Source organism: Danio rerio, chromosome 21, assembly GCF_052040795.2.
Source record: "Danio rerio strain M-AB ecotype USA chromosome 21, GRCz13ab, whole genome shotgun sequence".
Lineage (NCBI taxonomy): Eukaryota > Metazoa > Chordata > Actinopteri > Cypriniformes > Danionidae > Danio > Danio rerio.
The window spans coordinates 45408800-45423239 of record NC_141041.1 but is presented as its reverse complement, the minus strand read 5'-3'; the positions used below and the strand labels follow the sequence as shown (position 1 = coordinate 45423239).

The window sequence follows — 14440 nt, the reverse complement described above, 5'->3', positions numbered from 1 at the left end:
TCCTGTTTTATCTCTCAGGATGGCCCCTGAAGTGATTTTAGCCATGGACGAGGGACAGTATGATGGAAAGGTGGACATCTGGTCTCTGGGGATCACTTGCATAGAACTAGGTGACGAAGATTTACTGTGCATCACAATTTGAATTGTGCATCTTTCATGCTGTGAAAGTCTGTCTTACTTTCGCTTCTTTTTTTACTGCAGCTGAAAGGAAGCCTCCTCTGTTTAACATGAATGCGATGAGTGCCTTATACCATATAGCACAGAATGAGAGTCCCACACTACAGTCAAGTGAATGGTGAGTCCTATAACATATGCATAATAGCAGGAGTACACATCTTGTCTCGGTTGTAAAGCACATATACACTTTTTGAACAGTTTTTCCATGGAAGTATTTAGAAATGGAGTTTGATGGAGCCCTTTATTTAAATAGCAGTAGCAGAAATGACATTAGAGTTCATAAGTTTAAACTTGAGGCTGTTTATATTATTCCTCAAAAACATTCACAGATGTCTCTCTGTAGTGTCTTCTTATTGCTAAATCAAAATAACTGTTGGTCAATATTTTTGGATCCTGCGATTACAAATTTTTACCATTTAAAATTGTCTTTGCAACTAATATATGTTGAAATGGTCACATCTTAAAACAAATGTTAATGGAATTTTGCAGTAAATACTAAATGATCAAGATATATGTTGAAATATTGAGTATATAAATATTTAATATTAAAAATATATAAATATTTTATATTTTTGAGTTTTTTTTTGGCATTAGTGGACAGTAGGGGTGTAACGATTTATCGTTGTACGATTTATTGCGATGCAAAAATGTCACAATATGCATCGTGGCGTTATGACAATTTTATTACGATATGACGTCCGTTTTCTCTTATTAGTTGAGCTGTTTGTATGTGAGTTACGTTCCACCTGCTGTCGCACGTGAGTTCAGATTGCAGCAGCAGTAATGTTAGCAGACCAAGATGAGTGGAGTTGAAATAGAGGATGGCCTATCCTCTCTACATCAGACGTCTGGCAACATTTCGGTTGTACAGTCATTGTGCACACACAAAAAACGCAAGTGACCAAGCAAAGCCTTAAGCTCTTACTGTTAAATTCAATTGAATAGAAAGCAATTTTTTTGCACCTTTAATTAAATTATTCCTCAATTTTGTCTCTGTCATTTCAATAATATTTTATAAGAAGTTTTTTTGTTGTTTTATTTTCCAGAGACAGGCCTGTTTCATTTATTTTCTTAAAGAAGGTTCAGTTTAACAAGTTGAAACAAACAAAAAAAAATACATAAAAAATAATTTACCTGGTAATACATTTTAAAAAAAATAAAATTTACATTTCAGTTTAATTTTTAATTTTTATTCCAAATATCGTGATACATATCGAATTGTGAACATTATATTGTGATACAAATTGTATCGTGAGCTGAGTGTATCGTTACACCCCTAGTGGACAGTCATGGTTCATGATTCGATTAACCTGCTTTTATTTTTTTTCTCAGGACGGATTATTTTAGAAATTTTATTGACTCTTGCCTTCAGAAGATTCCCAAAGACAGACCACACTCTAAGGATCTGTTGCAGGTGTTTGCATTGAACAATCAAGACACACAAACAGCCTTTTTGTCTGTTAGTCATAATAATCCAACTGTATTCTTAGTTTGACTGCCTTGTTTTCTGCTTTCTGTGGAAAAAACCATAGCATGCCTTCGTCCTGCGAGAGAGACCACACTCTGTTCTGGTGGACCTAATTTTGCGGACAAAAGATGCAGTTCGAGAGTTGGACAACCTGCAGTACCGCAAGATGAAGAAGCTCCTCTTTCAAGAGGCCCACAATGGGCCGACCACCGAGACCCACGAAGGAGAGGAGGTCAGATCTGTAGTTGGAGTATTTGAACATTAACAGACTTAATAATATATTGCTTAATGGGATAAATGGAAAAATATCTTTCTTACTTTGAGGACCTTACTTCTGTTGAACACCAAAGAAGATATTTTGAAGAATGGTGGTTGCTGTCACCCATCAACTTTCCATCACTAGTAGGAAAAATGTGCCAGCATTTAAAAACAAGTTTTTTATGTTTAACAGAAGAAAGAAACTCTAATAGATTTGTAACAAGTGAATGGCAGTGGCGTAGCGGACGGGCCTGCAGGGCACGCACCGCGGGGGGGGGGCCCTGGTGATTAGGGGGCCACACGTCGTCGCGATTTTCAATAACTGAAAATCCGGCAACCGCAATAATCAAACTCTTGGAAACAACTGGAGTCGGAACCAAAGTTCACAGGTCTGTGATCTCTGAACTCCTCTCAAGTGGTGGACGTCTTCATTGTGATTGCTTGCCGCCGAACCGCGTCATAGTTCATACCATAAAGTTGACTTAATTTCAACTCTCCTCGACGCCCACACAGGAGAAGACGCGCCGTGTGATAAAAACACAATAAAGCCCTGGGCTTATTTCCATTGTGGCCCTCTGTTAAATAAAAACAATGTATGGCTTCAAAATACCAATAATGCATAAAACAAACAGTCGCCACAGCGGTACGAACAGTCAACTTATCCAGCACATGTTCTACACAGCTAATGGCCTTCCAGCCGCAACCCTATTCACACTCAACTAACATATAAATTAAAACATCCTCGTCCACCATGCAAACTAATTATCCTCATCAAACAACCATCTTTTGATAGCTTTTTTTAACAACCTTAAATCTTTTATTTCCTTCATTGATTTTGGTAGTTTGTTCCACATGATTGCACTTGTGTATATACTGTAAAAACATATTTTTCCCCACTAAACTTCTAAATTTAAATAAACAAATGTTAAAATCCCAACCCATAGTACTGTAAGAATGCTGTTGCCTCACCATTTGAAAATAGTTCATCAAATAACTAGGAACCACATTATTAAACATTTTACGTACCATTCCCAGTTTTAAAAAACACACTATTACTAACAGTTAACATACCTAATTTATTAAAAGACTCTTTGTGCAAATGTGCTTTTTGTCTGGTCTGAGACCCACTTTTTATCGTATATCTACCAGGCTGTGAAGATCACAGATTAAAAAAAAAAATCAGACCTTTAACGTGGAAATTGTATAATGGAAAGACTGAGGCTGACTGGCTGAAATGAAAAGTCTGTGCATATACCCCATTGCCATGTATTTATTATCAAGTCTTTTTAAGTCTTATTCAGCACTCTCTGCTTGTTTTTTTCTTTCTTTAATTTTGACCAAAAGTGACTTATTTTATAGTAATATTGCTAAGATTACTGCTGGCCTGTTATTTTTAAGTGTGTGTATTTGCCTGTGTGTGTGTGTTCAGGAGCCGGAGCACGGGGTTGGTCGCACAGGCACAGTGAGCAGTGTTGGCAGTAATCAGTCCATTCCCAGCATGTCGATCAGCGCGAGCTCTCAGAGCAGCTCAGTGAACAGCCTTCCTGACGCCGCTGATGACAAGAGTGACCTTGATCTGGAGAAAGACCACACAGTCATGTCTAACAGTTCGGTCATACACCTAAAGCCTGTGCGTTCACATCACATCCTGTTTAACCTTAATCGAAGATGCTCTACTAAAATGTCATGGACATCCTAAAGTTTTCCTGCTTTTGTGTCCATTAGGAAGAAGAGAAAGTTTACAGAGAGGATCCTGAAACACGTCCTTCTGCCCCAGAAGCTCAGGTGGCGCCCACACAACCTCAGCGACACAAGCCTTCTCGCAACCGTGAGCACTTTGCCACCATCCGCACAGCCTCTCTGGTGAGCCAGTCCCAAAAATGTGTGCTAAAATGCTTCTCTGTAGTATTCACAACTGACGTCAAATGAAAATATATATATTTAAGACTATGGGCTCTATTTTGACGGTCCATGCGCAGAGTGCAAAACGCAGGGCGCAAACGCTTTCAGGGCGTGTCAGAACACGTTTTTTGCTAATTTAAGGACGGGAAAATCTGCCTTGCGCCGCGGCGCATGGTCTAAAAGGGTTGAGTTTATTTTCTTAATGAGTTATAGGTGTGTTTTGAGAATAAACCAATTAGAGTCTCATCTCCTCTTCCCTTTAAGACCCAGCTGCGTCGCGCCAAGAGCGCATTCGCTATTTACAGGACGCAAAGTAAGTCTAAGTGGAAAAAATGAGCATGTCACTAGCAAACAGTTAACAGTTTTTTTTTAACAGAAAACTGTTAAACAGAGCATCTACTGCGTGAGAATGAGAGATAATGGATCTACTTTCACATTCGCTCTTAGATAGGGAAACCTTTACGCACAGACATCAATTAGTCTATAAATAAATACTTTTGTTTGTTAAGAGCAAATATTCGTTTCAAAACTATTTCTAAATTCAGTTCTAATTTCCAGCAAACGAATAAATGAACAATAATAACAAAATGTGCTCAAAAACCTGAGTTATATCCTAAAACACATGCTGTGCCCCATATGGTCTAAAACCTGTCAGGTGGGCAAATCTAAGCTTGTTTTTAATAAAACAAATATAAATATGGATATAATAAATAATACTGCTAATAATAATAACATTATACAAAAGCAAATTGTTATGAATGAACTGAAAAAGCCTCCCGAGATGAAGAAGACATAAAAGCAGTGATTTTTCATATTTATGTAGGCTAGAAAATAATATGTTTTGTAATATTTTAATCCTTTATATTTATATCCTATATCTATTCTTATTATATCCTATATATATCCTTAATATTTACATTTTGTCATATGTAAAGGTATTTGCCTATTTCTCTCTTGTGTGTATTAAGCAGTGTGTAAGCGAGGCGTAACTCTGCGCCGGAGTTTAGACCGGGTTAGTTTTGGTCTAATGAAAAATCTATTATAGTTTCTCAAAATAGCGACGCGCCAGCAGTGCGCCTCAGAACGCCTTCCTTTTTAGACCAGAACGCCTATGGGCGCAAAAATGAGCGTTAATGCATTTGCTATTTAAACAGCGTAGCGCAACGCCTCAAAACGACTCTTCAGCCAAGCTTAAACTACCAAAAGACTACTGCGTCACGCCTTGCGCCCACACTGCGCCGGGTGTATGATAGGGCCCTATAAGTTGCACAGGTTTAACATTTGTGAATAGTTGAGACAAAAACAAAACACAGATAATTGGGATTATGCAATATTTATGTCTACGATAAAATTGCAAGTGTTGTTTTAATGATGTGCAAGCTGATATTATTAATTATGTGATGAAGTCGATCAGAACACTTTTCTACTGCTGCTGACTATCAAAAAATACTGTAAATATGATGTCTTGTGTCGCAAATTTAAGGATGCTTGTACTAGTGACTTTGCTCTCAGAACAATCAGTGATCAGCAGTGTGTATATGTCACGTTTTGTTAATGGTACGGCTCGGTTGGAACCTCTGATATGCTTCTAGGTATGAAATGTATTGGAAAAGCACACAAAAGTAAGCCAAGCGGTGAAAAAGTGCCTTTATTCAATTCACGTTTTAGTTCATGCTTATTACCTGTAAATAATATTTGACTAGATATTTTTCAAGACACTTTTATACAGCTTAAAGTGACATTTAAAGGCTTAACTAGGTTAATTAGGTTAACTAGGCAGGTTAGGGTGAATAGACAAGTTATTGTATAATGATGGTTTGTTCTGTAGACTATCGAAAAAACAAATAAGCTTAGAGGGGCTAATAATTTTGACCTTAAAATGGTGTTTAAAAAAATTAAAACTGTATTTATTCTAGCCGAAATAAAACAAATACGACTTTCTCCGGAAGAAAAAAATATTATGACACACTCTGAAAGTTTGTTTGCCCTGTTAATCAACATTTGGGAAATATTTAAAAGAGAAAAAAAAATTCAAAGGGGGGCTAATAATTCTGACTTGAGCTGTACATTGCACTAAATGCTTTTCTTACTTTTTTGTCTTACTAATCAAAATATCCAACAATTCTTAAATTAAGAAGCTTTTTCCAGTCAAGCAAAAAGTATGGTCTTGTTTTAAGAAACTGTCAACATTAAGTGTGTTTTTGCCTTTAAAATAATCTGCCTATGGGGTAAGCTAAAAAATATAGTCTTTTTTCAGCAACAAAAATTAAGCCAAGCATTTCTGCATTGCTTCATTTCTAAGTGAATCAGCTTTTTTGAACAGATTATCCAGCCTGATCTCACAAGGAAACGTAACTGTTTTGCATTTTGGCAGTTTAGTGAGTTTAGTCATACAAAAATTTTAATTGAAACCCACCCGCCATTAGGGGAAGAGCAAATCATACTAAGCTGTACGAATGAGAACGTTTTTGTTGAGAGTCATACTGTCCCACGTAGCTAAAAACACTATTAGGACACATATTTTACTAAAACCTGAAAATGGGTTGTTTTTGCATTGTTTAGAGCAAATTTGTTCTTTTGGTTTCAAAAAGATTTTGAAGCAACGTTGCGCAGATGAGATCATTGTGTAAATACTGCATGGAGATTGGCTGCGTATACCGGCTGATACAAAGTGACGTCATTGAGTTTTCAGCATATCTGATCAATAATTCATGAGAGACTTGGTTTGAACCAATCAGCGTGCTCTGATGTGAACGAGATGCAACTTCATTAATATGCATGATATAGCATCGAAGACTCCTTTTACCTGTAAAGCCCGGTTCACACTGTGAGGTTTCAGCCTCGATTCTGTCATCTGAGACAAGTTTGGCAAATCCTAAAAGATTCCTGAAATCCTAGGCTAAAATCTGTGGTCTTTGATTGTGGTTTGACATGTTCACAGACAGCCGTTTAGTGCCCGTTGCCATCAGATTTGTCCTCTGATGAAGTTCTGGCAGTGTCGAAAGATTTCAGACTCTTTCCTGCAGTGTGACAACAGCTGCGATCAGCGTCAATCCAAGAACCAATAGGAGCTCCGAATTTGATGATGCGATTCATGTGACAAATCAAACAACTATTTTTTTCTTCCTGGTTTTATTATTGAAACACGCCGTGTCCAAAACTGCCGCTACAGATTGTTATCGTTTGCTGTGAGGAATCATTTCAGAACGTGGTATAGTGAAAGTGTCACGGGCGTTTTCTTTCATGTCTGGCGCGTCTTCATTGTCATTTATTCATTCATTCATTTTCTTGTCAGCTTAGTCCCTATATTAATCCGGGGTCGCCACAGCGGAATGAACCGCCAACTTATCCAGCAAGTTTTTACGCAGCGGATGCCCTTCCAGCCGCAACCCATCTCTGGGAAACATCCACACACACACTCATACACTACGGAAAATTTAGCCTACCCAGTTCACCTGTACAGCATGTCTTTGGACTGTGGGGGAAACCGGAGCACCTGGAGGAAAACCCACCTTCTTGCTCTTGATGTGAGGCGACAGCACTACCTACTGCGCCACTGCTTCGCCCCTCATTGTCATTTAGTCTGACTTTATGACAGCTGAGATCTTAAAGTGTGACATGGGTGCATTGTGCGTGCAGTCTGACATGCTACAAGCGTTCAGGATTATAAAAAGATCATACAGTGTGTGCCGGCCTTTACGGCCCATTCACACGGGTTGTCAGCATCAACGCTTCCCATTCACTCTGAAAGGGTGATGTCAGGCGTTGCCGAACTGCATTGTGGGTCTGTCGGCGCCGCTTCAGAGGCATTGCTAGCTGCAGAAGTTGGGCGTCAGCCAATCAGATTGCTGTATGCAAATACACCGGCTAGACATTGGCTTATTGCTGACTGAATTTCATTGGCTGACGCTGCTAAGACGATCGCTTCAGCCCCAACTTCAGACACACCTTCAGTCAAGAGTTGACGCTGAAGTCCCAGTGTTCAGAGAGATGCCAGATGCTCACAAGCCCCACCCCTAAACCCACCCATCATTAGGGAATGAGCAGGTCATACTAAACTGTGCGAATGAGGTCAAACATATTCATAAAATTAGCCACTAAGTCAAATAGTTACGAATTGGTGTGTGATAATTATCTGCTGGTGATCTTAGGGTGCTTTCACTCCTGCCTAATGTAGTTCGATTGAATCGCAATAGAGTTCGTTTCTACTTTTGGTGCGGTTCGTTTGGGCAGGTGAGAATGCAGCAATCGTACTCGAGTGCGCACCAAATAAGCGTACGAGACCTGCTTGAAGAGGTGGTCTCGATACGCTTTCAAACGAACCCTGGAACGGTTCGTTTATGGTGAGAATATGATCCGTACTAAAACAGGTCCAACCGCAAAAAGTACTGAGCGTTTTGGACTAATTCAGCTGCCATAGGCCGATGGGCTGTGCATTATGGGATATGGAGGAAAAATTTTTGTTGACAGCGCTTTACCAACAGAGAGAGAGAGAGGAAAACATTACCTGATGGATCGTTGATAATATTTCCGCAAGATGACCATGTTGCAGTTTAGCTAAATTAATCCACGTCTCCTCTTGAAGTGACGAGCGATGCATTAAACACTGTTTTCCAGCCGCGCTTCATTCTCGAAATGTATAGTTTGTCTAAAGCAGGGATACAATCAGCCAGTGCAGTCGTCCCTCCAGAGTAAAAGGTTTTGTTTACCTGCGGGAGTTCACTGGCATTTTCCCGCACGTGAATTCTGACCAATCGATAAGCAGTTTAGGAAATATGTTTAACAACATCTGGCCAATAAGAGATGTGGATTTTGTCAGATGACTGCATTTTGGTTCGTTTCAACTGGTTCGGACCAAAGGCAACAGTGTGGTGTGAAAACGACCCAAAGATGGCAGAAGATGCAACAATGTATCATTAATTGCACTTGGTCCGGACCAAATGAAGCGAACTACAGATGTGAAAGCACCCTTAGTATCATATTCATATAGTCCTGTTGATTTAGGCCTAACCCATACTAATTACAGCACAAAAACACACGTACAATAAATTAATTAATATGAATGTCAAGCAAAATAATTGAATGTTTGGTTGAAATTAAGACCATGTGGTAAATGCTCTATGCAAATTCTAAGCGACTCTGCTTTACAGCAATCCCAATATGCAGCTTGTTTTACAGTATGTTGTAATGTATAAAGTATGTTATAACAATGTATTTGCATTATATTAGTGCCTTTAGAATGCAAGTCATGGCAACAGGAATATTCTGAAATATATAGAACTATTGCACTGCTCCAATCCAGTGTAAACTCTACAGTGTAAATGTATCGTTTGCTTCCAGTGTTGGTTTCTTGTAATGTTCAACATGGATTTTGATGGCCACCTTTCCCTTCAGGTGACGCGACAGATGCAGGAGCACGAGCAGGACTCAGAGCTGAGGGAGCAGATGTCTGGTTACAAGCGCATGAGACGGCAGCACCAGAAGCAGCTCATGGCCTTGGAGAACAAACTGAAAGGGGAGATGGACGAACACAGGCTGAAACTGGACAAAGAGCTGGAGGCCCAGAGGAACAGCTTTGCAGCTGAGATGGAGAAACTCATGAAGAAAAACCAAGCGACAACAGATAAAGATGTAAATGCACACGAGACATTCAACACCATCTACATTTCATTTGTTCTGTATTTCTTTCACAAATACGAGGAAGGTGACGGGAACGTTTACCTGAAAACTGCTCAGAGTTTGACAATCCCGCTCTTCCTCTTATGTTACTCAGACTGGTATTTAAAGAAGTAATGTCTCTTATTAACAACATGGACAAAAGTATGTGACACCACATTTTGAGTTACTGCACTGAAAAAAATTATTCAAAGATGATTCCTTGGAGTTATTCAATTTTTTTACGTTAAGTGGTTGTAAACAATTTATTTGGGCTGAATTTAAACAAACAAATTAAGTTGAACATTATTAAACTTAATTTGTTTGTTTAAATTCAACACAAATAAATTGTTTGCAACAGTTCTGCATGCAACATATTTTTCAGTGTGATGCCTCTCAGTTCCAAAATGGAGCAATCCGTTACGTCATAAAGTAGCATTCTTGAGAATCGGGTGTTTTCTTTATCTTCAGTTTTATTTTCTGACATTGTTTTGTGAATGTTTTGTCTTGAAGGCCAAGTTATTTGCCAACGATGAGAAGAAATTCCATCAGCACATTCAAGCCCAACAAAAGAAAGAGCTTAGCAGCTTCCTGGAGTCACAAAAACGAGAGTACAAGCTACGCAAGGAGCAACTGAAAGAGGTGAAGGCACAATTATGTAACTTATTTAATTATTTATTACTTAACTTTTTGTTACTTGGCACAACTCATCATAGATTGGCCTCAGTCAACATTTTGCATGAACGAAGATGATGCTGTGTTCACACCAGACGCGGAACGCGCGGATAAATCGCGCTATTCGCGCGTAAATAGCCGCGTGAACATTTGAGTTTACTCGCTTCATACGCGCGTCAAACTCCGCTTCATTCGCGTGTCAGATTCACTTCAGAACAGACGGGGATTCGCGTGATGGGCAGGGCTTCTGTCTGCCCGAAGACTTTAGCTTCATAACTAAATCGCTAACATGGATTTTATGAAGAAAATAACAGTGTTAATGAGCTTTATGAAGACTGAAAAACAGCGTAGATACGTTTAGGGTCGTGTCTGAGTCCACTACATTCTTTCAGAGGAGCATCCAGCTCTGTGAGCTCATAAACTCCTCCAGAAACTGAACCTGGATGACGGAGACTTTCAGCGGTGCTTATGGCTGAGCCAAGCCCAGTTTGATGAACTGTTGTCTGTGAAGGCTGGAGGATTTCCCTCGGAACACCGACAACAGGTTCTACCTCACAATCACGCCCCCACAAGAGCAAGCTTCTGATTGGTTAACGCGGTGCGAATGTACGCTGAAGTTCAGATATTCAAAATCGAGAGAAACGCGCAAAACGCTCAATTCGCCCCCCATTCGCGCAATTTGTGTCATTCGCACCGCGCCATTCGCGCGTATCGCGCCGCAGAATGTCTATTCACGCGTTTGCATTGACTTAACATGTAAATCACTCGCGCTTGACGCAGCATAATGATACATTGAAAACGGGCATGGGCAATATAGCTCGTATCACAGATTCATCAAGCAGAAGTATAAGACTAGATCACTCGATCAAGCTTCATTTTTATTTTAAGAATAATTAATGTAGAATTTAGAATTAAATGTATAATTATAAACAATATACACTCACTGGCCACTTCATTAGGCATACCTTACTAGTATCAGGTTGGACCCCTTTTGCCTTCAGAACTGCCTCAATCTTTCGTGGTATAGATTCAACAAGGGACTAGAAATACTCCTCAGGGATTTTGGTCCATATTGACTTGATAGCATCATGCAGTTGCTGCAGATTTGTTGGCTGCACATCGATGATGCAAATCTCCTGTTCCACCACATCCCAAAGCTGCTCTATTGGATTGGGAATGGTGACTGTGGAGGCCATTTGAGTACAGTGAACTCATTGTCATGTTCAAGAAATCAGTCTGAGATGATTCATGCTTTATGACATGGTGCGTTATCCTGCTGGAATTAGCCGTCAGGAGATGGGGACACTGTGGTCAAGGGATAGACATGGTTAGCAACAATACCCAGGTAGGCTGTGGCATTGACACAATGCTCAATTTGTACAATAAAATGAATCCCCCACACCATTACACCACCAGCCTGAACCGTTGATACAAAGCAGGATGGATCCATGCTTTCATGTTGTTGACGCCAAATTCTAACCCTACCATCTGAAAGTTGCAGCAGAAATCAAGACTCACCACACCAGGCAACATTTTTCCAATCTTCTATTGTCCAGTTTTGGTGAGCCTGTGTAATTTGTAGCCTCAGTTTCCTGTTCTTAGCTGACAGGAGCGGCACCCGGTGTGGTCTTCTGCTGCTGTAGCCCATCTGCCTCAAGGTTGGCATGTTGTGCATTCAGAGATGCTCTTCTGCGTACCTCGGTTGTAACGAGTGGTTATTTGAGTTACAGTTGCGTTTCTATCAGTTCAGACAAGTCTGGCCATTCTCCTCCGACCTCTGGCATCTACAAGGCGCCCAGAGAACTGTCGCTCTCTGGATACTTTCTCTTTTTCGGACCATTCTCTGTAAACCCTAGAGATGGTTGTGCATGAAAATCACAGTAGATCAGCAGTTTCTGAAATACTCAGACCAGTCTGTCTTGCTTGAACTGCAGCAGATCGTCTTGATCATGTCTACATGCCTAAATCCATTGAGCTGCTGCCATGTGATTGGCTGATTAGAGATTTGCGTTAAAGGGTCACGAAACACCAAAACACATTTTTTGAGCTTTTGACAGTCGTATATGTGTCCCACACTGCTAAAAACACTATTAGGACACCTATATTTCACTAAAAAGTGTAAATTGGTTGTTTTTGCATTATTTCAAGCAAATTCGTACTTCCTGTTTGAAACGAATTTTTGAAGCTGCGTCACGGTCATGACATAATAGCGTTGTATTCCAGCGTGCAGACTGGGCGTCTGTGCCAGAGTGTGCCTTATTACGTCTTACAGTGTGATACATTAATGCATGAGTAAGGCTTGGTTCAAACCAATCAGCGCGCTCTATTGTGCAACTTCATTAATATTCATTTGTGTCACCGTGTTTACACCACAAAGACGCCACGTTGTGTTGGCAAAACAAGCGTGAAGTGTTGCTTTTATAGTTTGCTGCCGTTAAGTTTCGTTTTCATTTTCTCTCTGTGAGAGCTTATCTGGATCACGTGTGGATTAACAGTGTACGCGACGCTCGACAACAATAACTTACGTGTCTAAGGAGGATTATTGTTTACCTGAAAGCTGTTCTCATCTGAAATCTGAAATCTGGATTTGCTTGTAGTATTCTCTCCATAAAGACGCGGCTCTAGTTGCTGGTGATTGTCCTGTCTCTACAGATTTGGTAAGTGAGCGACCAGTGCTCTTTGTTTAATCAGTTTGCTCGTATCGAATTAAGTTAACTATTGCACTGAGTGCAGAAATGTTAGCACCGCATTTAGTGACCGGAATAACACACGTGGCTTTCTGACGCTACCTGCCGTGTGCATCTAAGTTTCCGGGAAATGCGGAGTTTTTTTTTCTCTCATTCGCCGTGCGGTATCAAACATTGCATGAAAAATACACGCTTAGAGCAGATCCTCGAATCAAATACCTCGTTTGTCGCGAGGGGCATGAATGAATTCCCTGAATGAAAGAGCCAAACTGCAGTTAAAGTCCAACATTTATTAATTCAGCAAATAATTCGACTACAGATGTCCATGTAGGTTAAACACCATCGCTTTCTCCTGTCTGTGTGGGTGTGTATTTTGACTCTGAAACTCGCGCGTGCACAAATAGACACTCCCACACTATCCCACTTTAGTTCCTCCGACACTCCCCCCTAAACAGAGCTGGAGACGCCTACTTTTCTGACTTTTTCGAAAGTAGAGGTGTGAAAACACCCTGCTGAAACGAGGGGGTTTCATGGCCCTTTAACGAGCAGGTGTATCTAATAAAGTGGCCTGTGATTTCCCCATTGCATTTATATGAATATGGATCAAAGATGAAAGTGGTTTTCAAGTATCAACCATTAAAGGTAATACAGTATCCGTTTTTATCGTGATTTACAGAGGACACTAAAATGGCAATAATCAAAGTGTTGTGGATACTATGCTTCAAACCTCTAGGATTCACCAATTTGTAGTCAAGATTGTTTTTTTAAGGCATAATAAAATTTATATTGATGCTTCCTATACTGTTTAGGAGCTGAATGAGAAGCAGTCCACCCCGAAGAAGGAGAAGCAGGAGTTGCTGTCGAAGCAGAAGGAGAACTTTCAGAACTACCAGGCAGAGGAGGAAGCGAACCTGCTCCGCCGACAGCGCCAGTACCTGGACCTCGAGTCTCGCCGCTTTAAACGCAGAATCCTCACCGCAAAACACAACGTAGAGCAAGACACACTGCGGGAGGTAATGGTGCTTTCTACGTGACATACAAATTGAAATTGAAAATACACCTTATATATTTTGCGAAATTTAAGCATTTAAATAAACGTTTTGAGGAGCACGGTCAGATAATTAAAAGAACAGTGTGTAATTTTTACCACTAAAGAGCTCGTATTCACAACTAACAAAGGCATATTTTGATGATGTGGAATCATGGTAGTTGTGGTTTTCATTACATCATATTGGACACTTCAAGTTCATGGATGAGCTGAAGTATTCAAAACTTACAATGGTAGTATGAAGCAGAGTAAAAGCCGCCAAAGTGGAACGAGTGCTGTTGAAAGACAAGCATGACTTGTCATGAAAGCGGAGGAGCATTTAATATAGCACAGTTGATCGCTTCTTGTACTAAGAACAAATATACTTTGGAAAAGTCGTGAGCTTTTTTTGAAACAAATATCTGTAAACTTTTATTTTAATTGCCAATATTGGGTACAATTCAAATACAGTTGTGCGGACATTCTCTGCATGAGGTAAAAAGATTGCTCTGCCTTTCATTCACCGTATTGAATGGAACATTTTGAGTCCCGTGTCCAGAAACAATCTCTAACTACAGAGGTAAGACTCTG

At 40.1% G+C, this 14440-nt stretch overlaps 1 protein-coding gene across 3 annotated transcripts in view; it reads left to right on the top strand.

Moving 5' to 3' along the window:
* The window catches only part of taok1b (TAO kinase 1b), a 51196-nt gene that overhangs the window by 24181 nt on the left and 12575 nt on the right, over nt 1-14440 (top strand). For all 3 annotated transcript variants that reach the window (XR_015520704.1, XR_015520705.1, XM_087301901.1), the window contains exons 8-16: nt 19-110; nt 202-295; nt 1510-1591; nt 1710-1877; nt 3333-3533; nt 3629-3766; nt 9200-9436; nt 9974-10102; nt 13632-13835. Coding sequence is in view for 1 of the 3 variants with exons in the window: in XM_087301901.1 (XP_087158027.1) it covers nt 19-110; nt 202-295; nt 1510-1591; nt 1710-1877; nt 3333-3533; nt 3629-3766; nt 9200-9436; nt 9974-10102; nt 13632-13835 (1345 nt within the window). In the remaining 2 variants the exon portion in view is untranslated. The remainder of the gene's footprint in view (nt 1-18; nt 111-201; nt 296-1509; nt 1592-1709; nt 1878-3332; nt 3534-3628; nt 3767-9199; nt 9437-9973; nt 10103-13631; nt 13836-14440) is intronic.